The 27722-nt window shown below is 36.3% G+C and overlaps 1 protein-coding gene across 1 annotated transcript; it reads right to left on the bottom strand.

Annotated features, from left to right (window-relative positions):
- Positions 1–592: 592 nt before the first annotated feature.
- LOC120089324 (benzyl alcohol O-benzoyltransferase-like) lies at positions 593–2954 on the bottom strand. Its single transcript, XM_039046759.2, has 3 exons — positions 2708–2954; positions 1959–2210; positions 593–1614 (listed from the first exon to the last, which is right to left on the bottom strand). Exons 1-3 carry the CDS (start codon positions 2903–2905, stop codon positions 739–741), a joined length of 1326 nt encoding a protein of 441 aa, XP_038902687.1. The 5' UTR covers positions 2906–2954; the 3' UTR covers positions 593–738.
- Positions 2955–27722: the final 24768 nt, after the last annotated feature.

The following is a 27722-nucleotide window of genomic DNA, read 5'->3' as shown; positions in this document are numbered from 1 at the left end:
GGATTTTAATTTTTCTTGCGCCATATACATAGAATTTTTAATTATTGAAGTTAAAACACATTTAGATATATTTGGCAGCAGAGATTCCCATCGCTCACTTGGGGTCTAGTGTCGTCGCATCTTCATCCTAGGTATGGCAGGGTAATGTGGTTGGAGTGTGACATGATAAGAGCAACCTTTCCTCTTGGCCACGATAAGAGCAAGCTCTCGTATGCGGGTGTGGTGGACAATGAGGGCATCTCAAGAATGTAGCGAAAAAAAGTCTCAGTGTCTCTATTATTGTTTCGAAGCCTTTTGGGAAAGGTTCCAAGATCAAATCCACGAGAGTTTGATAAAAGTCGACAAAATATCATACAATTGTGTTAGATGTTGTGGTTGATTGTTGGCATCGCTCATCTCATATATCCAAAGATTGCGTGGGACTAGTTTGAATTGACAGTTCAGATTTTAAAAAGTGTTTTCAAACGTAAAAAGATAAAAATTAAACAATTAAACAATTAGAAATCAGTCAGTCTATATAGGCTCTTGAATAGTTAAAACTAAAATATAACTTTTGAAATGACAAAATAAATCATAAAAAATCTTATTGCTATGGGACTTTAATACATAATTTAACCCAAATATAAATTTTAAAGCCATTACTATATATATATATATTAGCTATTTCTGTTCCTTTTTATTACAAAGTAGATGGAATGATGGTCTGCTTATGGCTATCAACTTCATCAACCACTTATTTCACTTGCAACCAGGCATGAACTTTTCCATAAATCTTTCCATGGCTGGAGCAGGCAAGCATAGGGGTACCACAATTCCCTTTTCTCCTTCTTTATTCATGAAAGGTATACAATAGCTTATAATACCTGGGATAGTTCCATGCCTTGCTGTTGTAGGTCCTCCAAAAATGGCCTTTCCCCATCCAAAGTCCACCTCTTCAAACCCAACTCTCGTTAGATCCGACACCGTAAATGATACATTTGTAGTGAAAGAGGGTCGTCCTCTAATCACTATAAGGTCCGTCATAGACTTTATGTACTCCTGCGTCGCCTTAGCCTTGGCCTTCCTTATCAATTCTACAGCATAGCCAAGTGGGTTTTCACAAAGCTTTGCAGCGGTGGTGACTGCTGCAGGGACAACAAGAGCATTACCGTAATACCCTAACGGTAAGTCGAACTTGGAGCGTAGATTCACGATGCAAAGAAACCGCACTTCCTCCTCTGGTCTAAGTTGAAGGGATATGGTACGGAGGCGCCAAACGTAGGCTGTGATTAGCTCGAACGAGGAACAATGGCGAAGGTGGGTAGGTAAAGTTTGACGAAGGGCGGATATTTGAAGTGGGCTAAAAAAGGAGAAGCGATCGACCATGTTGTTGATTGGACTAAGGATACCCTTATTATCGACAATGTGATCGTATTCGTAGTGGCGACAAGTGATTCTTGGAGGATCTCTTGCGGTTAAGAGAGTCCTTTGCCATACTGGAAAAATAGATGGGGCAAAAGCTCCACGAGCTATCTCTGCTATAGCCTTCATGAATTGGACAATGCCAAAAGCATCTGTCATTGTATGATTGAAACGAATAGCAAAAATGAAACCTCCACACTTGAGTCGTGTGACCTACATGACGAATAAAAGAAATAAAAAGTCAAATTAATGGTTAATTCAGTATTTAAATCTCACATTAGAAGCCAATAACAACATAGTCCTTGGAAGATGGATGAGCTATACTTCTCTCGTTGCTAATTAATTTTGAGAATGAACGGCATATTATCAAATTTGGTATTAGAGTCCATGAACCCCAAACGGCTATCCGATCCAATAAAAAAAAAAAATTTATCCCATGAAGAATGGTGAAACCGCCATCTTGAGGGGCATGTTGGTTCTCGAATTGGGCTTAAATTTTAAAATTTTCATTTTTCCTCATATTTTTTGAAAAAAGATATAAAAGAAGTATGATATACCTGAATGAGCAATAATGGAGAATTAAGGATCCCATCAGAATTTGGAGGGTTGTATATAATGTCCTCCACCTTTGAAAGTGAATATGGAAGTGCATCGCTAAATTGTTCCTTGGTCACATCTGCATCTGCTTCAATGAACAAGATTCCTTCCCCCGTACATTCTACGAATAGCTTTCTACCTGGCCCTTCTCTCACTCTTCCTGCAAAAGGATAGTAAAACACCAACGTCTTTGCAATTGCTTCTTTTATTACCTGTTGTTGAGGATCCCACGTTATAAATGAAATGAGGAGATCTTACAAATTTTATAATATACATGAGTTACTTCTCTTATTTTTATTTGGTTGCGAGATAGAATCTCATGTTTATCTAATATAATATGATAGTAGAGCTTATGAAGTTCAAATAGGCATTCGGTTCGAAGAAAAAGAAAAAAGAAAATCTGACTCAAGAACATTGAATGAAAAGAGACACCATCTCTATCTCTCAAGATCCAATATTAAAAAGATAATGAGACCTCACAAATGTTTTAAGTCATGAGAGATGAAACCTATGTTTATATAATATGATATTAGAGCCTATGAAGTTTAAATATGGACATTTAATTAAAAAAATAAAAAATCAATCCACGAAAGGTGAATGCAAAGAGACACCAAAAATATGAGAAGACCTCGTAATACTATAAAATACATGGATATTTTTACTCATCTTGTCGCCAAAAATTTGCCATCTCATGTTTATCTAATATTACCTTCACTGGATCTTTTCCCTCCAGACTTGGATTATGCTGATAAATATTTATTATTGGAACATGAAATCTTAAGCTTTGTTGATCATCGACATCAGAAAGCTGTTTAAATTCATAGGGCGTAGGGTTTGCTGGAGCAATCAATTCTGGTTGGCATCTTCGTACTTTAAAGAAAAAGTCGATGGTTTGCACCATTTCCATTCGAAAAAAAGGTGAGTGAGGAGATAATAATTGATAGTTGAAAGAGGAATGTATGGTTAGATTTGTGAGTATGAGAATGTGAAGGTGTGGTATTTATAAAGAGATGGGTGAAACTAAAAGTTGAAAGAACAAAACATAGAAGTAAGTAATTACAAGGTGCATGAACCAAGATCACAAGTAATTACAAGTAATTCCTTTTTTATTTTAATTTTTATCGTGGATTGTTTTCAAATAAAAGAAAATGAGTCGACTTATTTACAAATATAGCAAAATGTCATTGTCTATTAATGGTAGACCGGGATAAACTTCTATCACTCATTGATAGAAGTCTATCGCACTCTATCGCAATCAATCATTGATAGACATTGATATTTTATTATACATAAAATATTTTTAACAGTTTTATCATTTAAAATAACTACCCTTTTATCTTCTACATTCTCAATGAAATCAATATTTCTTTTTCATTTCAAAGGATGGACTCAATTTTTAATTTTCTAAATCATAAAATATTTTTAGCAGTTTTATCATTTGGCTCTATCGCAATCAATCATTGATAGACATTGATATTTTACTATACATAAAAAGACACTAATAGACACCGATAGTCTTTTATCAGCATCTATCACATAGTATCAATGATAGATTTTTATCAGTTTCTATCACTGATAGACATTGATAGTAGGGTTGGCAAAAAAACCCGCAGAGGAGGGTCCCCACGGGATCCTGACTCGTTTGGGACGGGGATAACTGAGAATGGGGTCAAACTGGAGAAAATATTCGGGGCCGTGTCTGGGGACGAGGTGGGAACAGGGATGGACCATCCCGGCCCCGACCCTGACCTCGATTAATCCCCAAACCCCTGTGATATTTATATTTTTATAAATATAAATGAATTGATATATTTATAATTATATATATGTTTACTCTTTATTGTTCAGCCCAAGACCCCAAACTTAAAGCCTAGAAAAGCCCAAAACTAAACACTATTCAGCCCTATATATGAGAGTCTTCTACGGTGCTTCTTCTCTTTCAAGCACCGTATAATGGTTGGGCTAAGCATTGGATTGCTTGTTAGATGCTTCCCTCTTGCCACATAAGCGTTGCAATGCTATTCCAACCGTTGCAACGCTGCGATGAATCCTATAAATATATGTCCTTAGCCCTAGGTCAAGGCATGCTAAATTTTGGGGGTATAGGCCGATTTTAGGAGTTGAATGCATGGAGGCTAAAGTCAGACTTCCTTCTTATTCCATTCCCTTCAATTTTTAGTATCTTTAGGTTATTTTTTATTTTATTTTTGGATTATGAATTTGTATTGGACGTATCCTGTAGGTTTGTCTATGAAATGATAAGGTAATCTTTCGTTTAGTTCTTGGATCAAACGTTTCTTGTATTTTGATGAGTTTTCTTTTCAATCTTTATGCTTTTCTTGAATCTTGTTTAATTTAAACTTGCTTTTATGTGTTGGATTGATGCCCCTATCATGAATGCCTCTCTTCGCTAGTTAAATTCAAGCTCACAGGTATCCTTGTATCATCTATGCTTTGAATTTACCATTGTTGCACAGATTAGATAAGCATGCTTAGGTTTTTAGGCTGTCCATGAATCTTTGCATCGCACGTTTAATCTAGATTTAAAGAATAAATTGATTATTTGAACACGGTTTTCCTGACACTTAATCAACATAGTTGAATCCTGAATCTTAATGCATGTGTTTCTAGTTCTTTATGGCCGCTGAAGACCCAATTGCATCTAAGAGTATATAGGTTAGTTAAGGCACGACTTTCTAGCCTTAATTACGAATTAGGACGCTCCCTCAGTTCGGATTAATTGATTTTCAGGCCTATAAAGATTACTTAATTTGCATCGTTTGGGTAGCTATGCATGCATAATTCGAATATATGATATGTTGGCTGAAAACAATGATTTAATTTATATTGAATGGCTACTTGATCTGAGAACTAAATGAATCCATTACCGTTTCATATATCCATTTTATTTTATTTCAATTTCACGCATTTATCCCTTCCACATCAACCCCCCCCCCCCCCCCCATTTATCGCCCTAGTTAGAAAATTAGCTTAATTAAACCAATCGCAGTTCTCTACGAATTGACTCGAACTTACCACTGTTGCTACGTTTTAATAGTGATATTTCCCATTTTTATAGGAACTTCTGTACCAGAAACAATGGTATCTCCAATTATAGCCCCTCTGGGATGTAAAATATATCTTTTCTCACCATCCCCATAGTGTATGAGACAAATGTATGCATTTCGATTAGGGTCGTTCGGTATTATAAATTTTCTTTTGTTTTTGTTTGGAGTCAAATTAACGAAATTGATTCTCGATCCGAACAAAATGGCGTCGTTGCTGGGGAAGCCAGTGACGTTTCGTTAGTTAAATTTCTAATTAGAGTATTCTTTTGGTTTTTATTTGTTTTCCATTTTTGTGTCAGTGCTTTAAGCATAGACAAATATCATCAACAAGGATGGGAACAATTGAGTGGAGCATCTCGCCTTAACGACGAGGTTCGTGACCTTCAAAGTCAACTTGCTGAGTTAAGTTCTTTAGCTAGTCAATTTGTTGCAGGTAACCTACAACAGGTGCAAGCATGTAAGACTGATCATCCTGAGCAAGCATGCCCAAATTTATAGTGGAACCCTATACCACGAGACTACTCCATTGGAGGGTATCCTAGTTATATAGATGACAATTTTTATCGGCTTAGATGGGAGGAGTCCTATGGCAATGGAAACCTAGGATGGGAGTGCCACTATGATCCATGCCTTGCCATATCCGACATGACGATGCATGCTCACACCGTCGACTCAGGTATGTCATTAAAAGATGTGATTAGAAAACTTACTATTAACAATCTTGTTTTTTAGTAGGAGATGTGCAACCTTCAGGAGAGCTTTAGTCTTCAGAACTGAGGTTGGAACTGATCTTCAAAGTTTGAGCGACTCAGTCTCTCAATCTTCTGATTCAGTTGAGAGGGGATGTGAACCCCTATTACACACATCTTATGACATCACTGAGGTGTGCAGTGATGAGGGAATCTATGTCAATATTAAGGATGAGTTGGAAGATAGCATGCCATGTTTAGAACTACTTTGTGAGGACTATGGAGAACCTGAGGCTAAACCCGTCAATTTCCAGGTGATAGAGTAAGAGGTTAAAAAATCTTGCCCTGTTCTTCCATTTTGTATATCATATATTTTTTAGTTTTGTTCTTTTTGTTCTCAAGAGTCAGTTGAGCCAGGATCTTATTGACTCATCCAAGAAAGGAACAGAGAAATACGAGAATTTCTTTGTGCCTTGACAGGGGATAGGTCACGTCAAGTAACCGACGTTAAAAATTTTCCCTTCCTGGAGGGAGCCAGGTGAATTTTTTTTTACTGTTTTCTTTATTTGTTTTCTAGATTAGGATTCTTTTTGTTTTTGTTTTATAGGGACGAAATAGGAGAGGAGAGCATCTTTCTAAGAGGCGAGCCCACTACCACCACCATCCCCTATGTGACATTGTTATTAGGGGAAGTTTTTTGTTCCCTTGTTTTCATTCTTTTTTAGCTTTACTTGAAATATATTGGGGACAATATATATCTTTAAGTTGGGGGTGGGGTACCCATGGGGTACTATGTTGTGTGCTTTAATTTCCTTGCTTGGTGTTTGCTTTATTGTTGTCCTGATAGTTTATGACACACTCTTCCTATAATAAAATTTACATGAAAGAACGTTAGGAATGCATGATCATGATTTTTAGCCCATTTTTAAATTCTTTTCTTGTCACTTGCATCTTTAAGTCATTGTTTTGTAAAATTAAAGTCTTGCATGCTTAGAATTGGGTAATCTAGTTTGTAGTTCTGTTGTCACCCCGAAAGGTCCACCTTTGACTTAGGAGTAACTATGCTTGTTTTAGAGTTGCTTGTTTTAGAGTAAAACTAGACAAAGTGGATAAAATAGGGCCTACTGTGAATAAAAAAAAATGAAGAACAAAAATAAATAAATAAAAGCAAATTAGTTGCATTTTTTTTTAAAAAAAATAGAAAAATATAAAGCAAGAGGTATTTGCTAGCGTGCCTAAAAAAAAGAAAAAAAAATAGTGTGTGTGCATAGATAGAGGTGAATAGAGCTACCTCCGCAGTGCCTAGTTAGGGCCTCGGAAAAAAAAGTGGTAGGTTCCCTAGCCCTCTAGGTAAAAGAAATGCCCTTTATGTTTTATGTGTGTGTATTTAGGCACCCTTGTCTTAGTGTTGCCCTCTTTTCTGCAAGTGTGGTATGTCCAAGGTTGATAACCAAACCAACATAGGGAAAAAATGGGATGAAGACCTTATAAAACTTTTTCGGGCTGTGCAAGTTTAACTAGCAAAACTCTAGGCTCACTTATGCATTGATTGATCAGGAATCATTTTTAAACTTGTGCTTCATTTATTGATCATAATTTAATTTCGTTCTTGAGTACAAATTACATTCTAACTGACTGTTGAAACTGGAGTAACAACTTTGTGAATTAAGCTAGCATGTTTTTAATTATTTTCTACTTGATTGTGTGTTTTTACCTTGCTCGGGACGAGCAAGAATTAATTTGGGGGTGTATGTTAGCTCTCAAAAAGAGCTATTATTTCTATCTTAATTTAGGCTCATTAGTGGATTTTATATGTTTAGTTCCCTATTTTGTAGGTACCGAGCAATCAAGAGGTAGAATTAATCATTTAGTGAAGAACATGGTTAATTTAAAAAACTTTGGAGTTAATTTGAACATCTGGGCTTCAAAGGAGTTGAAAAGACCAAAATGCCATTGAGTTCCACTGAGTTTCAGGCAGCCATTGAGCACCATCGAGTAATAGGCTGTCGAATAATCATGGAAATGCTACCGAATGAACGAGGATCGAGTATCGAGTATCTGGCAGTGTACGTAGCATTGAAACGCTATTTCAAGCATCGCGATGCTTGGAGGTTGAATCAACGTCAGCGTCCCAACGCATCTCAACGTTGAACTCCAATGCTTAAAGGCAGAAGCATCAGCGAGCGTTGCAATGCTGCGAAGAATGACAGACATGGAGCTGAGCGTGCGTGCAACCGAGCATTTGGCTAAGCATTGGACTGCTTGTCTGACGCTTCCCTCTCGCCACATCAGCGTTGCAACACTACGATGAATTCTATAAATATATCTCCTCGGCCCTAAGTCAAGGCATGCTAAATCTTGGGGGTATAGGCCGATTTTAGGAGCGAAATGTATGGAGGCCGAAGTCAGACTTCCTTCTTCTTCCATTCCCTTCAGTTTTTAGTATTTTTAGGTTAGTTTTTATTTTATTTTTGGATCATGAATTTGTATTGGACGTTTCCCATTGTCTTGTCTATGAATCGATGAGGTAATCTTTCGTTTAGTTCTTAGATCGAACATTCCTTGTATTTTGATGTGTTTTTTGTTCAATCTTTATGGTTTTGTTCAATCTTGTTTAATTTAGAATTGCTTTTATGTTTTGGATTGACGCCCCTATAAAAAATGCATGCATTCGCTTGTTAAATTCAAGCTCGCACGTATCCTTGTATCGTCCATGCTTTGAATTTACCCTTGTTGCACATATTAGATAAGCATGCTTTGGTTTTTAGGCTATCCATGAATCTTTGCATCGCACGTTTAATCTAGATTTAAAGAATAAATTGATTATTTGAACACGGCTTTCCTGACACTTAATCAACATAGTTGAATCTTGAATCTTAATGCATGTGTTTCTAGTTCTTTATGGCCGTCGAGGACCAAATTGCATCTAGAAGCATGTAGGTTAGTTAAGGCACGACTTTCCAGCCTTAATTACGAATTAGGACGCTCGCTCAGTTCGGATTAATTGATTTTCGGGCTTATAGAGATTAGTTAATTTGCATCAGTTGGGTAGCTATGCACGTATAATTCGCATATATGATATATTGGCCGAAAACAATGATTTAATTTATATTGAATGGCTACTTGATCCAAGAACTAAATGAATCCATTACCATTTCATATATCCATTGCATTTTATTTCAATTTCACGCTTTTATCACTTTCACATCAAACCCCCCCCCCCCCCCCCCATTTATCACTCTAGTTAGAAAATTAGCTTAACGAAACCAATCGCGCTTCTCTGTGGATCGACTCAGGCTTACCATTGGTGCTATGTTCTAGTAGTGATAGGAGTAGTTCAGTATTATAATTTTTCTTTTATTTCGATTTGGAGTCGAATTAATGACATCGACTCTCAATCCGAACATCCCCGAAAGAATTACAGTTTTGCATGACTCTTTATTTGATCTCCAGAAATTGATAGGGTTACTTTAGTCTCTTGTTCTAATATGTATTTCCTTAAGGTTTCCTCATTACCGCGAGACTCTAGAACAAAAAAAATTAGGGGTTACATTTATACAAAATTGTTAAGGATGTTAACAAATTTTGGATTGAACAATAGTGACTATTAGTTTCAATTACAAGGAGTTGTTTCTCACTAACGGTTGAGAATGTTGCATTCCAATGAAGGGATACCTAATCACCCTATGGTGACTTTTGTCCTGCCTCACTGAAGAATGATTGAAAAATATATATCACTTAGGGTACATTAGACTATTTTGCTAAAACATGATTGGTTTTCTAAAAGTGGTTTAATGCAAGTAGACTTAATTAAGTTTGTTCCATTTTAGCAATTTATATAGCTACAACGACTCTAAGTTTACTTGCCGTGAAAACTAACTGGTAAAAACTATGCTAGATGGAAAAATACCATAAACACGATTTTGATCATCGATGATCTACGTTTTGTCCAGATAGAGGTGTGTCCTCCCATTCCACTTCCTACTGCTGCTCGAAATATTTGAGAAGCATATGAGCGATGGACATGGGCGAACGAGAAGGCCTGAGCGTACATCTTGGAAAGCCTGAGCGAAGTCTTGATCAAAGCCCATGGTAACTGCACGAGAGATCAAGGAGTCCCTACGAGGAATGTTCGAAGAACCGTCTGCACAGCTCAGGCACGACGCTCTCAAGAGGGGTCATCTGTTCGAGAACATGTTCTCAATATGATGATCCATCGATGAGGCCAACAAGGTTAGCATCATTTTGGAATCTTTACCAGATAGCTTCCTTCACTTTTGTAGCAATGTTGTTTTGAACGGGATTGACTACAACCTAACCACTCTGCCAATGAGTTGCAGAATTTCCAATCCTTGTTGAAAAGCAAAAAGAGGAAGGGTGAAGTAAATGTTGCTTCACATCTAAAAGGTTTCACAAAGGGTCGACCTCTGAAACTAAGTCTTCATCTTCTTCTTCCTGTACCAAAATGGTAGAAGAAGAAGAAGAAGGATGGAAAGAGGAAGGCTACTACTAACCCAAGAGTTACTACTCCAATGGTAGACAACTAGTGAGGGTTGACAAGAGAAAATGTTTCCATTGCAACTAGGATGGGCATTGGAAGAGGAACTGCCCAAAATATTTTGCAAATAAGTAGAAGGCCAAACAAGGTAAACGCGATTTGCTAGTCTTGAAAACTTGTTTAGTGGAGAATGATGATTCTGCCTGGATTATAGACTCTAGGCCACTAACCATATTTGTTCTTCATTTTAGGGAATTAGTTCCTGACGGCAACTTGATTCTAGTGAGATGACGATGTGAGTTGGAACCATGCACATCGTCTCAGTTGTGGCAGTGGGATGTCTCTGGTTAACTTTACTGAACAAATTTCTCATTTTGAATGATGTATTTATTGTTCCTGATTTAACAAGGAACTTAGTGTCTGTAAAGTGTCTTATTGAATGTAATTATCAACTTAACTTTTCTTATAATAAAGTGTTTATTACTCAGAATGGTGTTGATATATGTTCTGTTAAACTAGAAAATAATTTGTATGTGCTAAGGCCATTAGCAATAAATTCCATCTATAACATAGAGATGTTTAAAACTGTCGTAACTCAAAATAAACGACTTAGATATTCTCCTAAGGAAAATGCCCAACTTTGGCACCTAAGATTAGGACACATTAAACTCAGTAGGATTGAGAGGTTGGTGAAGAATGGACTTTTAGGTGAGTTACACGAAAATTCTTTACATGTGTGTGAGTCATGCCTTGAAGGCAAGATGACTAAAAGGCCTTTTACTGGGAAAGGTCATAGGGCCAAAGCACCTCTAGAGCCAGTGCATTCAGACCTTTATAGTTCGATGAATGTAAGAGCTAGGGCAAGTTATGAATATTTCATTACTTTCACTGATGATTATCAAGATATGGATACGTTTATTTAATGCAACATAAGTCTGAGTCTTTTGAAAAGTTCAAAGAATTCAAGGCTGAAGTTGAGAATGCATTAAATAGAATGATTAAAACATTTATCTGATCGAGGAGGAAAGTTTATGGATTTTACTTTCCAGAACTATTTAATAGAACATGGAATAGTATCCCAACTCTCAACACCTGGTACACCTTAGCAAAATGGAGTATCAGAGAGGAGAAATTGAACCCTATTAGACATGGTTCAGTCTATGATGAGTTACGCTTCTTACCTGACTCGTTTTGGAGTTATGTAGTGAAGACTACAACTTATATCCTGAACTGTGTTCCCACTAAGAGTGTTGCCAATACACTTCTGGCATTATAGAATGGCTATAAAGCTAGTTTACGTCATTTCAAAATCTGGGGTTGCCCAACACATGTGCTTGAGGCCAATCCTAAGAAACTGGAACCACGTTCAAGGTTCTACCTATTTGTAGGCTACCCCAAGGGAACGAGAGGTGACTATTTCTATGACCGAATGAATAGCTAGGGACATAGCGTTGCAAGATAGATTCACTCCTACCCTAACTAGGGTTAGCAGATAGGTTGTTCTCTTAAGTAGTGACTCCAGGTCTTGAACAATCGGGGCCCCGCCTTCTCATGATAGAGAAAGGATTTCATTCATAGAGATTATGAATCATAATAATTCATTAAAGGATAAGTAGGAACTTAAGAAACAAGATGTATTCACAGCGATAAAACGATATTTTTGACCTAGCTGTGATTATGAACAACCTGTGAAGGATCGACTTACTGACTATGGTTATTAAGTGGACATAATATATCTATAGTGAAAGAGTTCAACTATGAGCTATAGTGAAGTGTCCCATTAGTTAACAAATGGAGGTTAGATCAGACTAATGAATTTAGTTGATTAATCTCGAATCGTTGGAGCCCATGATCTGTAGGTCCATGAGGTTCCCTTACTAGCTCGTAAATGGATAAGCTTTAGTGTAGCTTGAGAAATTAATTTGAAACGTTCAAATTAAATGGAACAAGATAATATAAATTTAAATATGATTTAAATATATGAAGATGATTAATGTGCAAAAATTATATTTGATATTAAACTATTTATTATTTTTAAAATTAATTTATGAAATTAATATTAGAAAATCATTTTTTAATCAAAATGGTTTTGAAATCATTTTGTGTTTTAAAAGAAAAATGAAAATCGTTTGCATATTGCACAAAATGGAAAACGCACTTTTTCCATTATCTTCATCTTCTTGCTCACACAAAAACCATTATCTTCTCATCATTAATTCTCCAAGCATGAGCTGCAAACCATGCATTTCACTTCTTTGCATGTTCATCTACAATATATAAAGAAGTTTGGAGTCATTTGAGGGAAAGGAATGCAGAAATTTTGAAAGAAAAACTTCTGTAAGAAGAAACTGTTCTTCTTATCCGACTGCTATGTGTTCTTCATCGTTCTTCACCTTTTCAAGCTGTTCTTGAGTCTCACAACTCTGCCTAAAGCTCCAAGAAGATAGTAGGGAAGTCTTGGAGGTGGTTCACGATGATTTCTATTGAAGACAACCGCTATACAATCGGTTTCTTGGAGTGTTCTTCAAAGGTATGATCTTAAAACTCTCTTTTTAGAAAAGCATGATTTAGTTTTTGCCAAAATTAGTGAATTTGAATGCTTATCGATCCTCGATACTTCCGCTGCATGTTTTTTTTTAACTATTTCAGTATGTAGATGATATCCTACTCATTGAGAATGATGTAAGTTTACTGACTACAATTAAGAACAAGCTACCGACACAATTCCAAATGAAAGATTTGGGAGAGGCTCAGTTTATTCTGTGAATTCAGATCTTTTTAGATCAAAAGAACAAGATGTAGCATTGTCTCAGGCGTCATATATTGACAAGATGCTTGTCCAATATTCAATCCAGAACTCCAAGAGGGGCCTTTTGCCTTCACGCACAAAGTTATTTTGTCTAAGGAACAGTGTCCTAAAACACCTCAAAAGGTTGAGAATATGAGACAGATCCCCTGTGCATCTACCGTAGGCAGTTTGATGTTTCAATGTTATGTACTAGACCTGACATCTTCTTTGCAGTGGGGATAGTCAGTAGATATCAGTCTAATCCAAGATTAGATCACTAGATAGCTGTTAAGAACATCCTCAGGTATCTACGAAGAACGAGGGACAACCTATTTATGTATGGTTCTAAGGATTTGATCTTTACAGGATACACAGACTTTGATTTTCAAACTGATAAGGATTCTCAAAAATCCACATCATGATCAGTGTTCACTCTTAACAGAGGGACAGTAGTATGGCGAAGCACCAAGCAGAGGTGCATCACAAACTCCACCATGGATGCTGAGTATGTAGCAGCTTGTGAAGATGCTAAGAAGGCTGTTTGGCTCAGGAAATTTCTGACTGATCTGGAAGTTGTTCCAGACATGTCAAACCCATAACACTTTATTTTTTTAATAGTGGTGTTATGGCTAATTCTCGTGAGCCTTGGAGTCATAAGCCGACAAGCACATAGAGCGGAAGTATCATCTCATCCGAGAGATTGTGCATCGAGGGGACAACGTTGCTGATCCATTTACAAAAGGCCTCACGGCTATAGTGTTTAAGGGTCACCTGCAGAGTATGGGTCCATAAGACAGACCACGGCTGGATTAGGACAAGTGGGAGATCTTGTACTGGGTGTGTCATTCCCTAGTTTATTCTTTTGTGTACTTGTAGTTTACATTGTATATGATGCAATATTAAAACTATAGGTTATAAATATAATATGATAATTTTTTCATCATATTTATTTATATTATTAATTACTTGGATAATTAATTTCTTTTTTTTCTCTAACCACCTTAATGGGAGGCTAGTTGGTTTTTATGGCAAAGTGGAATAAATAAAATGTGATTTTGATTATTCCATAACCTATCTACACGAATAGTGAGACTTTAAACGATAAACATACAGAGGTTGTACGATAGCTCTTTTGTCTATCCAATTGAAGATCTCTCTATATGATAGTGTGTTCTTCCTCAATCATCTTCCTCCTCCAAACTCACAAACTACCTCCTACTCAAAATAATCAAAGCCCACCACTCTTGGGTTCTCACCCTGAGAATACCGAGGATACCAAGTGGTAGTGTCCTTAAGTTTTTGTTCGAGTTTTGTTGCTATTCAAGGGGTTCTAACTTTTCGAGGAGTTTGTCACAGTTTGAGGGTTGTACAAGAAGAAATGTTCTTCAAACGTATAATTACTTGAATTCTTTTATTGTTGAAAAGCATGTTGTAATTTTTATTAAGATACATAATCTGTATGTTTGTTGTAAATGTTTGTTTTCAATCTAAATGGAATTTGGACGATCCACTTCTGTGCATGGATCTCCTTGTAAACGAGTTCCCTTAATTGGTATCAGAGTCAGGTTGTAGTTCTGATTCTAAATTCCATTTTTCTTTGAAATCGTTTATAGTTTTTGTGGGTTTTAAGTTCTGCATTGAATTTAATCGTTAAATATATGTGGATGTCTGTTGATGGATGTTTACGAGGTAATAATCTTTGTTGTGGCTTTCTGTTTTCATTACAAATGTAAATTTGGAAAGGCCTCTGAATTTTTGTGCATTAATCTTGCAATCAAGTCTATATTCGTTTTGTTTTTTAATCGTTCATGAAGCTTCAGACATGAAGGTTGCAGTGCGTTTCGATGGAGAAGACAAAACGATGGTCGTATCATGTGGCCAGTGTTAAACGATCGTTTAGATTTTGCTATGCATTCGTGTAGACTTTTCCGCACGATCGTGTAGCATCTACTAAACGATCGCATGGCTAATGCTATGCGATAGTGTAGAGTTATCTACACGATCGTATTGCATTGGCTGCATGATCGCGTAGGCACTCAAGGAGTAAACGATCGCGCAGTATTTTATACTTGACGCAAAGTTTGCGTGCTAAACGATCGTGTAGATCTTGTGTAGACTATCATGTTCATCACAGAGTCAGTAGCTACACGATCGCAAAGTATACGATACTAGGCACACGTTACTCGATCGTGTAGACTATCATGCTCATTGCATAGTCTTTAGCTACACGATCGCATGGTATGCGCTACTCAAAGCACTCTGCACGATCGCGTGGACTTTCATGCTCATCGCAGTCCAAAGTTACGCGGACATTGCTACAAAATCGTTTATACTCGACGCTCGTTGATCGATGATTAGGAGATTTGCTACACAATCAAGCTATAAGGCTTCTTGGCGAGAGGTTCAAGACCCAGTTCACTTGTTCCGAACCGATGGACTCAAACTTTTGTAATAGTTTAGCCTTTATTTTTCCCTTTTTTGAGATTAACTCTCTTGGTCCATCAACTTTATTTAAATATGCATGTGATGTATGTTTATTATATATGTCATATAGTTTTAAAACCCATAATAGGTTATGCATTATTTTTCATGCATCATTTTATATTATAACTGATATAATATATTAGTATGCATGATTTAAATTACATTAAGCATGCTCATGCATAATATAATATAAGAATTATAATATATATATATATATATATGCATGCACTATAGCATATCCATGCATCATTTATATTATAAATGTTATAATATAAGGTTGAATGTATGTATAGAGTGTATGTTGTAGTTTAGTTCATTACTTGTTGATATAAAAGTTATGTATTAGTAATGAATGAACATTGTATGAAGCATGATACTACATTAGGTTAATTTATATATAAATATTATAAATAACTTATGTATGTCTAGCTTGCAATGTTAGTTGGTTTTAATTGTTTTATTTCTTATAAGTGTTATAATTAATGAAATTAGAATTAAAATCAATAATAAAGAGTTGCATGCAAACCTTAGGTATTAATCATTTTTTAAAAGTGTTTTAAAATTTGATTGAGATAAACCTAAGATCACATTTCTAATAAGATTAGAAATATAAGTTTAATCTTTTAAATTGGTATAATAGGATTGAATTGATTTCTAATAAAAGATTAAATATGTAATGAATTTATCTATAAGGGACCTTTTGGCTAAGGCTGGTTCTGGCTAGGCTAGGGTACTTAAGTCGATGGAAACGTCGCGCCTCTAGATGGGAACCTACCTGGAAACGTGAATTAGATAGTTTTATTACATGCATGCAAATTTGATGAAAGTTTGTTAAATAGTTTAATAAGACTTGAATCAAAGTTGTTTAGTCATCAAAATCAACTGTTGTTTTTGAGAAAATTAAACAAATCACTTAGATAAAATCAGTAGCCAGATTTTCTAAGTTAATGAACCCTAGGTAGAATACTCTGTGGGAGGTAAATAGGGTGTGTGATACTTCACTTTAAACACTACACGTTTCTCTCTAAAAGTTCACACCATGATATTTATCCTCGGCCTTGAGGTACCATGGGTGACCCTCTACGGGTGGCATTTGGGTAGGTCAATACCAAGATGAATAGAGAGAGTGTTTATAGTAAGTGGGAGCAGGACGCGTGACAACATATTCCTCAGTCTCTCTCATTAAGTTGGATAAAGTTTTTATGCATCACCTCGTGGCATCGTTGGTGTCCCCCTAAAGGATGGCAATTTTGCACAACTCTTTATTTGATCTCAAGAAATGGATAGGGTTGCTTTAGTCTCTTTTCTTAATTGGCTTTTCCCTAAGTTTGGTCATTAGGATGGTACTCTAGGACCTAAAATGAGGGGTTACACTTACACAAAATTGTTAAGGATATTAACAAAGTTTGGACTGAACAATGGTGATTATTATATTTAGCTACAAGGAGTTGTTTATGCATAATTGTTGAGAATGTCTCATTTCAGTGAAGGAGCACTTGATCACCTTACGGTGACTGTCCTGCCTCACTGAAGCATCATTGCAAAATAGATGTCACTTAGAATACACTAGACTATTTTGGTAAAACTTGATTAGTTTTCTTAAACTGGTTTAATGCAAGTAGACTTAATTATGTTTGTTCATTTTTCAACAATTTTAATATGACTACTTCAACGTTAAGCTTACTTGTCGCTGATAAATTAACTAGCGAGAATTACGATAGTTGGAAAAATGCCATAAACACGATTTTGATCATTTATGATCTCCGCTTCATCCTTACGGAGGAGTTTCCTCCTATTCCATCTTCTACTGTTGCTCGAAACGTTCGAGAAGCGTATGAGCATTGTACATAAGCGAATGAGAAGGCCCGAGCATATATCTTGGCCAGCCTTAACGAAGTTTTGGCCAAGAAGCATGAGCCCATGGTCACTACACTCGAGATCATGGAGTCCCTGCAGGGAATGTTCGAACAACCGTCCGCACAGCTCAGACACGACGCTCTAAAGTACATCTTCAACTCACGGATGCAAGAGGGGTGATCTTTTTGGGAACACATTCTCAACATGATGATTCACTTCAATGTGGCAAAGATGAACGGGTCGAGCATCGATGAGGCCAGCCAAGTTAGCATTATTCTGAAATCCTTACCAGATAGCTTTATTCACTTTCGTAGCAATGTTATTCTGAACAGAATTGTCTATAACCTTACAACTCTACTCAACAAAATGCAAACTTTCCAATCCTTGTTGAAAAGCAAGGAGAATAAGGGTGAAGCAAATGTTGGTTCATTAGCAAAAAAGTTCCACCAAGGCTCAACCTCTGGAACTAAGTCTGCTTCTTCTTCCTCCGACACAAGAAAATAGAAGAAGAAGAAGGGTGGTAAGGGGAAGGTGCCTACTAACCCACAACTTGCTGCTCCAAGGGGTAGACAACCAATGAGGGTTGACAAAGGAAAATGTTTCCATTGCATCCAGGACGGGCACTGGAAGAGAAACTACCCTTGATATTTGGTGGAGAAGAAGAAGTCCAAACAGGGTAAATATGATTTGCTTGTTTTGGAAACTTGTTTAGTAGAAAATGATGATTCTGCCTGAATTATTGACTATGAGGCCTATAACCATATTTGTTCTTCATTTCAGGGAATTAGTTCCTAGCGGCAGCTTGGTGCTAGTGAGATGATGATGGGAGGTTAAACTGGACACATCATCTCAGTTGTGGCAGTGAAAGGTCTCTGGTTAACTTTACAGAACAAATTTCTCATTTTGAATGATGTATTTGTAGTTCCTGTTTAAAAAGGAACTTAGTGTCTGTAAAGTGTCTGCTTGAATGTAAATATTAACTCTTTTTCTCTTATAATAAAGTGTTTATTACTAAAAATGAAGTTGATATATGTTCTGCACATCTGGAAATTAATTTGTATGTGCTAAGGTCGTTAGCAACAAATTCCCTCCATAACATAGAGACGTTTAAAACTGCAGTAGCTCAAAATAAACGACTTCAAATTTCTTCTAAAGAAAACGCCTTACTTTGCACCTAAGATTATGACACATTAATCTCAATAGGATTAAGAGGTTAGTGAATAATGGACTTCTAAGCGAGTTAGAAGAAAATTCTTTACTTGTGTATGAGTCATGCCTTGAAGGCAAAATGACTAAAAGTCCTTTTACTGAAAAAGGTCATAGGGCTTGAGCCTCTAGAGCTAGTGCATTTAGACCTTTGTGGTCCGATAAATGTAAGAGCCAAAGAAGGTTATGAATATTTCATCACATTCACTGATGATTATTCAAGGTATGGGTACGTTTATTTAATGCAATAGAAGTCTAAGTCTTTTGACAAGTTCAAAGACTTCAAGGCTAAAGTTGAAAACGCATTAAATAGAACGATTAACAAATTTCGATCTGATTGATGTGGAAAGTTTTTGGATTCATCTTTCCAGAACTATTTGATAGTGAAGGAAATCAGATTCGAGATTTTCATGAGCAGCGGAACAAGACTATTCCAAATCATAATCAACATTTACAGTCGACTTCAAACAAGCGGTTATGCAAATCATACAGAAATTACAGCATGAATAACAAATGAACAAGGAAGAACACTACGAACATTTGCAGAAGCGTCTCCATGCTTCGTTGCGCCCGATCGCTTGAACAATAGCAACATTGATTGCTCGATCTACACGCCGCAACACCGCACGAACACTTCATACTCGTCCTCAATGATCGTCTCGACCACAAACTTCTCAGCAACAGCACGAACGGCCTCCAAAAAACCTCGACGGTGTCGAGTTGAGTTTGACACCACCAACAAGGCGACCTTGGTATTCTCGGTGGAGAATCTAGAGGGTGGGCACTGTTCATACTTTGTATGAGGCAGACAAAGGAGGAAACACCGATCGCGTACACGGCTGTGCAAGTGGGAGTTGGCGGAAACATATCGTATAGGTCAATGCCCAATCGTTTAGATAAAGCTAAGCGATCGTCTAGCAAAAGCTATGCGACCATTTAGCTCATCGTTTAGCTCGGTCTGTCACCTATAGACACTACACGATCATTTACTTTGAGTCAGCGATCGTTTAGTAAATATTGCACGATTGTGTAGCTCGCCCATCCGTCGTTTAGTAAATCTGTATAGAGTCTAGTCATCTCATAGTCCAGGTCTTATACAAACTCTTTGTATAGGACACCTCCGCTCGCACGTCTTCACATGAATGTTCAGAATCTACCATCTGTAGTAGTTTACAACACTTGTAAACTTCTACAATGCAGGCCATATCCGTAGTGTCACCAGGATCAGGTATCCCACCTTAATCCTTATACTACATGCCTATTTAGGTTATCATTAGGGCGTGATACACTTGTATATCATATATACTTGCTTAAGTTCACATAAGATAACCAAGGAGCTTTGTTTATTGGATATGAGTAAATGCCAAAATTAAATAACATTTATTTTATTCATTAAACAATGTGCATCTTACAAAACAATGAGACTCCTGGAGAATTAAGAGACCAATCCCAACAGATAGAACATGGAATAGTTTCCTAACACTTAGCACCTGGTACACCTCAGCAGAATGGTGTATTAGAGAGGAGAAATCGAACCCTTTTGGACATGATTCAGTCTATAATGAGTTACGCTTCCTTACCTGACTCATTTTGGGGTTATGTAATAGAGACTGTAACGTATATCCAGAACTACGTTCCCTCCAAGAGTGTTGCCAATACACCTTTGGAGTTATGGAATGGTCACCAAGCTAGTTTATGTCATTTCAGAATATGGGGTTGCCCAACATATGTGCTTGATGAAGGAACACATTTTATAGAGTACCTTTGAGTGGAAGCGGATCATCGAAATCCCATTTCGATTGAACGCATACATTTACAGTAAAATAGTTAGATTATGCATCAAAATCTAAATTAGAACATGCATTTGAAATAAGAAACAAGGTTTAGAGATTTTACCTTTGAAAAAATCTTCTTAAAGTAAATCCCATGAACGAACTCATTCACGAACTACTTTTCTGAATGGAAAATGGATGTCAAGACTGCTTTTCTAAATGTCAAGACTACGTTTTTGAATAGCAATCTTGAGGAACCATTTATATGGTGCACTCCGAGGGATTCATAGTCCAAGGTAAAAAGCAAAAGGTTTCCAAGCTTAATCGGTCCATTTATGGACCGAAACAGGATCTCGATCTTGAAATATAAGGTTTGATGTTGCGAGCAAATTTTATCGCTTTGATTAGAACATTGTTGAGCCTTGTGTCTGTAAGAAGATCATCAACAATTCAGTAATTTTCCTTGTGTTATATGTAGATGATATCCTACTCATTGGGAATGATGTAGGTTTACTGACTACAGTTAAGAATTGGCTAGCGACCCAATTCCAAATGAAAGATTTGGGGGAGGCTCAGTTTGTTCTTGGTATTAAGATCTTTCGAGATCGAAAGAAAAAAAATGCTAGCACTGTCTCAGGTATCCTATATTGACAAGATGTTTCTCAAGTGTTCAATGCAGAACTCCAAAAGGGGCCTATTGCCTTTTAGGCAAAAAGTTACATTGTCTAAGGAACAGTCTCCTAAGACACCTCAAGAGGTTGAGGAAATGAGATGAGTCCCCTATGTATCTGTCGTGGGCAGTTTGATGTATGCAATGTTATGTAATAGACATGACGTTTGCTATGCAGTGGGGATAGTCAGTGGATATCAATCTAATATAGGATATGTTCACTGAACAGTCGTTTAGAACATCCTTAAGTATCTATGGAGAACGAAGACTACATGCTTGTCTATGGTTCTAAGGACTTGATCCGTACAGGATACACGAACTTTGATTTTTAGACTGATAGAGATTCTCGAAAATCCACTTCAGGATCAGTGTTCACTCTTAACGGAAGGGCTGTAGTATGGCGAAGCACCAAGCAAGGGTGCATCACGAACTCCACCATGGAGGCTGATTATGTAGCGGCTTGTGAAGCTGCTAAGGAGGTTGTTTAGCTTAAGAAATTCCTCAATGATCTGGAAGTTGTTCCAGACATGTCAAAGCACATCACACTTTATTGTGATAATAGTGGTGTTGTGGCTAATTCCTGTGAGCCTAGGAGTGATAAGCGCGGCAATCATATAGAGCAGAAGTATCATCTCATCCGAGAGATTGTGCATCGAGGGGACATGATTGTCAAAAAGTTAGCTTTGGAGCACAACATTGCCGATCCATTTACGAAGGCCCTCACAACTACAGTGTTTGAGGGTCACCTGCAGAGTATGAGTCTATTGGATAGACCACGGCTGGACTAGGGCAAGTGGGAGATCTTGTACTGGTGTGTTATGCCCTAGTTTATTGTTTTGTGTACTTGTATTTCATTATCTTGTACACCCCACAAGTTTTAGGAAAAATGGGAGATTGTTGGGGTTGATGCCCTAAATCTCGTAGGGTCCTATAGTTTATAAACCTTGTATGAAAAAACTTGTATGTGATTAATAATATTTGATATTTTATTTAATTTGTCTATGAAATATGTGATATTTTAGTTGCACTAACCACAAACCAATAAACTAACATCCAAGGTTACCATTGTAACTTAAACATGTATGTGGAGACATACAGGCGGATCATGTTTAAGTGATAACCTAAATGGTCTGAAGTATATAGATAAGGCTGGCTAGCTTATCCCAGTGGCACTACAAGTATGGTTCTCTTTGTAGGTGTTACAATTGTTGCAAAGTGCTACAAATGATATGATCCTGATCATTCATGTATTAGACATACGAGTGGGGATATTCTATACAAAGGAGTTTGTATAACATCGGACCACAAAATATTTAGTCTCATTATATAATACCGTTTATAATAGAGACTTTCATTTCACTAGGATGACCATAGGTAACATGATCTTAATCCTAAGTGAGTTGTGAGCTCCTGCCTATGAAGGCGGTCCTTTGACTTATATTAAATGCCATAAAATAGAAAAAATAAACTATAAATTATATTGTATATGATGCAATATTAAAACTATAGGTTATAACTATAATATGATAAGTTGGTTATCATATTTATTTATATTGTTAATTATTTGGATAAATAATCCCTTTTTCTCTCTAACCACTTTAGTGGGAGGTTAGTTGGTTTTTATGGCAAAGTGAAATAAATAAAATAGATTTTGATTATTCCATAATATGGCAAAGTGGAATAAATAAAATATGATTTTGATTATTCCATAACCTATCTACACGAATAGTGAGAGTTTACACGATAAACATACAGAATCTATATGATAGCTCTTTTATCTATACGATTGTTGTTCGAGGGGTTCGTGACTTTTCAAGGAGTTCATGATAGTTCGAGGGTTGTACAAGAAGAACTGATCTTAAAAGGTATAATTACTTGAATCTTTTTGTTGTTCAAAAGCATGCTGTAATTTTTATTAAGATGCATAATCTGTATGTTTGCTGTAAATATTTGTTTTCAATCTAAATGGAATTTGAACGATCCACTTATGCTCATGGGTCTCCTTGTAAACGAGCTCTTTCAAATGCGCAATGTTTACTCCCATTGGAATATTGATGCATGTTCCTTCTGCCAAGGAATTGGTTACGAAGCTTTCTAACAATTCTTATGAATGCTCACAAGAATCACTCCATAGGAAATAAAATTTCTCAAGCTTCTAGCAAGACAACCTCTATTCCAGATCTGAGGTTATAACTGACCTTTAGAGCTTTAGTGAACTTGTCGCTTAAGTTATTGAATCAGTTGGGAGGCGAGACAAACCCTTGTTGCTGAAGGAGTCGAATCCCATGTGGAAGTGTGTGAATGCTAGTGCCATTGATTTAATTTAGAAAAAACCAGAAAAACAACAAAAGCATGCTTACAAACATAAAGAGAAAATAAACTCACCCTTGAAAACTATCTTTAACTAGTTTCCCCTCTGCACGAATTGCCACGAACAGGAATGCTTGCAATAACTTGGATACCACCACATGGTTTGCACGAATTCTCACGAACTAAACAATGAACACCATCATTTGGTTTACTTGCTTCTCAAGCAAAGATTTGGATTGTGGGATCCAAGAGCTTCTATAATAGGGAATTGATTTTTGCAGAGGAATAGAGAGATTTTTCCAGAGGGAGAAGAATCTGTGTAAATCTAAAATTACGTAAAAATTATTTCTTTTTGTAATTGCAAACTTCTTTGCAATTTTAAATGGCGTGCTTAATTTGAATAGCAATAAATTTTAGTTATAAATATTGTTTGATTGTTAGGATTCTAGGATCACCTAATAGCGAAAGATAATGAAAGCTAAGGAATCGAAATTCTTTAGGCTAGAATTGATAAATTTCACTTAATGTTCTAATCAATTCAAGAGTTTAATGAGCTTAACTAAGTAAATAGGCTTGCGTGACAATACTTGGTTAATTTAAGAATTAACATCACATTGGTTTTTCCTAGGGAGTTTGTCCAGATTTTCATACATTTGATTAGGTTTGAGAAGTAGATAATCAATGAACAATTGCATGGTAAATCAATGAATTAATCCATAGATAGCCCGATAGTCTCTTAATTGGTGAAGATAATCTCGTATATCTCTCTCTTTCTCTCAATCTATCTTACTTTTTGCAATTTAACTTCTTGTATTTACTTTTCTTATCAAACCAAAAAATCTAAAACCCCCTTGTTTTACTGCTTTCCAAAGACCAATTTAGCTTACAGAAATTTTATCTTAGGCTCCTTATGGTTCGACCCCATTCTTGCTACTGATCTACTAGTTAGTTGAAGTTCTTGATCGGTGAATATAAATATTATTTGATTGTCAAAAAGAGCTATGACCCTCTATCTTGTCTTTCATGATGCCTATAACTTTCCCCTTGCCATCTTTCAAAATGAAATTATCTCACTATCCATATATCATAAAGAAATGTATCGACACTAAGAAGAAAGTTATATTCCAACATCGATGGTGCATCGAAATTTTCTACATATTATATACAACTCTAAAATGATACATAACCAGGTTTCTTGTTTCTATGATTGGAGCTCTCTAAATCTTACTACCAAAACTCGTTGTGTTCAAGTTTTGGCAGTCAGGTTTAGGGAGCCCAAGTCATAAAAACAAGAAATCAGTTCTCGTTGAATGGTTTGTGTAGAATAAGTTATACTCCCGAATTCTTAATATCCCATTGTAGCTACTATTTTAGATTGTGTCCAAGTACAATTTCTCAAATACTAATGTTGTGTTGTAAGATGTTCATTTTTCTTTTCTTTACTGATTCGCTCGAAATCAAATTTGTCAAGTAGCACTAAGTTTTTTGTGCTTACTTCCTTTGCCCAATTGAAGTAGTGACTAGCATTATAACTCGTTGGGCAACTAGGAAGTTGCCACAAGTTCGAGTATGCAAACCATGGGTTCGGCCAAGTAGCAGGATATCCAACTTCATACTATGCCCACCGTCGTTAACTATTTATAACCTATATCGAGTGTTCTTCCAGTGATTCATAGTCTTTATATAGTCTTTGCAAAAACTTGATGCATTATTTTATGAGGTGAAATTATGGAATGAGATGCGGTGAAGAAAATGTGTTGAGCAACAAGTTTTCTCAGTAGAATCCAAGTATAAACTTCGCTGAGTTTCCTGGTAAGTCCAGGGTCGAACTTAGAAGTTAGGGAAAATGGTATGCGGTGATAATTTCTAAGAAGACTTTGCGGTAACAAAATAATGAAATAGTTGTTTGGGTTGTTGTTGCGGTAATAAAATAAATAAATGCGACGGATTTGAAAAAAGTTTGAGTATGCGGTAGATGCACTGAGTATGCAGAGGAATGGGTTTAGAAAGTCTTTCGCTAGCATTCCCTGGAAATGCGTCAAAATATACGATCATGCTGCACTCATGCGACAGCAGATCATTTTCCAATGCAAATGCGGTGCTCCTAGTTTTAGGACACATGTTTTGAGTGCAACAATGTCCATAGAGCTTATTCCTAAGTCTCTACTCTTTTCCTATGCGATGATGCAAGATGCACACAAAGACAAGGTGACTGCACACAATTATATCCTATCTTTAGGATGCATGTGATGCGTTAATAGCAAACAATGTTTATTCCTAAGCTCCTATCTCTTGATTATGCGTTCTAATCTGACTCTCCCGAGTTTAGATTCTAACCTGACTTTCCCAAGCCTAGATTCTATCCTTAGACTACCCTCCTGAGTATCCCTAATGGACGAATGAAGCATACATAATACAAGATAATCACATAGAATGAAGATCCCTAGTTATGCTAGCTAAGTGCTTCTCAACCCATTCGACAGATTTAGTTACTCATGCGTAATAAATAGAGAGTGAACAAATATAGAGAAGTTAATTCCATTTCTATAGATAACTTTAAGTACAAAATGACAATGGAAGATAAGGATAGAGAGACTGATAGCAATCCCTTACTTCCCAAGGCTTTTACACTGTCGACTCTATTCTGTCAAAAGATATTCCTGCTTCCGTAGGAGTTGGCCATCTCTCCGATCTCGACGCTTCCGACACTCTCCCAAGTTCACCGGAACGATCTATCGGCACAATCTCGCTTCTCTCGCTTTCGCCTTAAAGTAAAAGAAAGTCTAAGAACAAGGCTACTCTAACTATGGAGAAAATTATCTAAGTATTCGACTTTGTTGAACCAGCCGAACTCCTTCACTGAAGGTTTCCTTCGGTATTTATAGAGCTTCTGGGTGAAAGACTTCTTCTCTCTTATGATTGCACGGATGGGATCACATTAATTTTCTGTCTGATGCGCCAAATATTTGTCACCGCAAAGTTGAGTGTACTTGCTACAGTAGTTCGCTAGCGGCTTGTCAACTTAATTCGGACTCAATCGTCATCAGCTTTCTGTCCCATCATGATTTATTATGCTTTTCACCCTGATGTGCCCACCAAGTTGTGTCGGCTCTATGCGGCAACCTTCTTGAGCAGATATTCGCGAGCACAAATCACCGCATAGCTTTGCGGTGACCTAATATTTTGATGCGCTCGGCCATTGATTTCTTGTGATCGTATTTTTCGCCTTGCGTCAACGCATATTCTGCACAAAAATACATAAGTTAACTGTTTTAATATGATTGACGCATGCGACCGCAATATTGTGAACTTAATGCTTTTGAACGCAATCTTGTATATTTTTATCAACGCAACACTGCATTGTTTAATAACTTAGTACTGTAATAACGTGCATTTCTGCCCGTTATCATACCCCCAAATTTAAAAAATGCTTGTCTTCAAGCATTAGCTAAAGATTTCCTTTAGCAAGTCGACTGCAATCTCTTTTTCTAGATTTCTCAAGGATACTTCATTCAAATCCTATACACCAAAATTTCCTTAATTTTTATTCAAGTCTCATCTCAAAATATTACTAAAACCTAGGGACCGCAAGTTTAACCTTAAAAAAAACTTTACTAGATTCTAAGACATCGCATGATTTATTTCAAAAAAACTTTTCCACTGGGGTGTTAATTTGATTTTTATCCTTGCATATTGTTTAAATGATAATCATTCATTTTCACTCAAGAAAAGACAGAACCTGAATGTGTTCTTACAATTTTAATCTTAAAGTTAAGAGAGACCCAATTTATTAGATTAACAACATAGCAAAATTTAAAATTATCAAAAGTACATTGTTTATATTTGAACATGGAAAATTATTTCAAATGGTAAAACTGTTGAAAATATTTACAAAATATACAAAATTTTATCAGTATCTATCAGCGTATATCATTGATAGTTCTAAAATTTTCTGTATCTTGTAAATATTTTGGTTTATTTTTCTATATTTAAAAACAACCCTTTAAACATTTGAAAATAGGTGGAATAAAATAGAATAATACTCAAAATACAAGGACATTTTAATCTAAAAAATAATTAAATGAGTTTTTTTATACATAATAGAAATAATTTAAAATGTTTTTAAATTTTTGGTAATTTTTTTAGAAAACTAATTAAGTATGATTAAACTCGACTCAATTTTAGGAAAAAAACTTTAATGCATATTCCAATAAAATTTAAATAAATTGAAGTATTGCTAAGACTTTTTGAAAAAGTACCAATGTCATACGACTACATAATACTATGGACCAACTAAATGGAATGTTAGGCTAACAAAATTAGAACTTGGACTTTTGATTTGATTAATAATATAGGCAAACGAATATCACATGTTAGGTTAA

The sequence above is a fragment of the Benincasa hispida genome, chromosome 10 (genome assembly GCF_027475165.1).
Source record: "Benincasa hispida cultivar pf3 chromosome 10, pf3_genome.v1.1, whole genome shotgun sequence".
NCBI lineage: Eukaryota > Viridiplantae > Streptophyta > Magnoliopsida > Cucurbitales > Cucurbitaceae > Benincasa > Benincasa hispida.
This window is presented reverse-complemented; position numbering and strand designations above follow the sequence as displayed.

Excerpts from the sequence above, each read along its gene's own strand:
- LOC120089324 (XM_039046759.2), bottom strand. The coding sequence starts at position 2,905 with ATGGAAATGGTGCAAACCATCGACTTTTTCTTTAAAGTACGAAGATGC. Across the intron at positions 2,211-2,707 it reads AGGGAAAAGATCCAGTGAAG|GTAATAAAAGAAGCAATTGC; the intron begins GTAATATTAGAT and ends CCTCAACAACAG. Across the intron at positions 1,615-1,958 it reads CTCCATTATTGCTCATTCAG|GTCACACGACTCAAGTGTGG; the intron begins GTATATCATACT and ends TTCGTCATGTAG.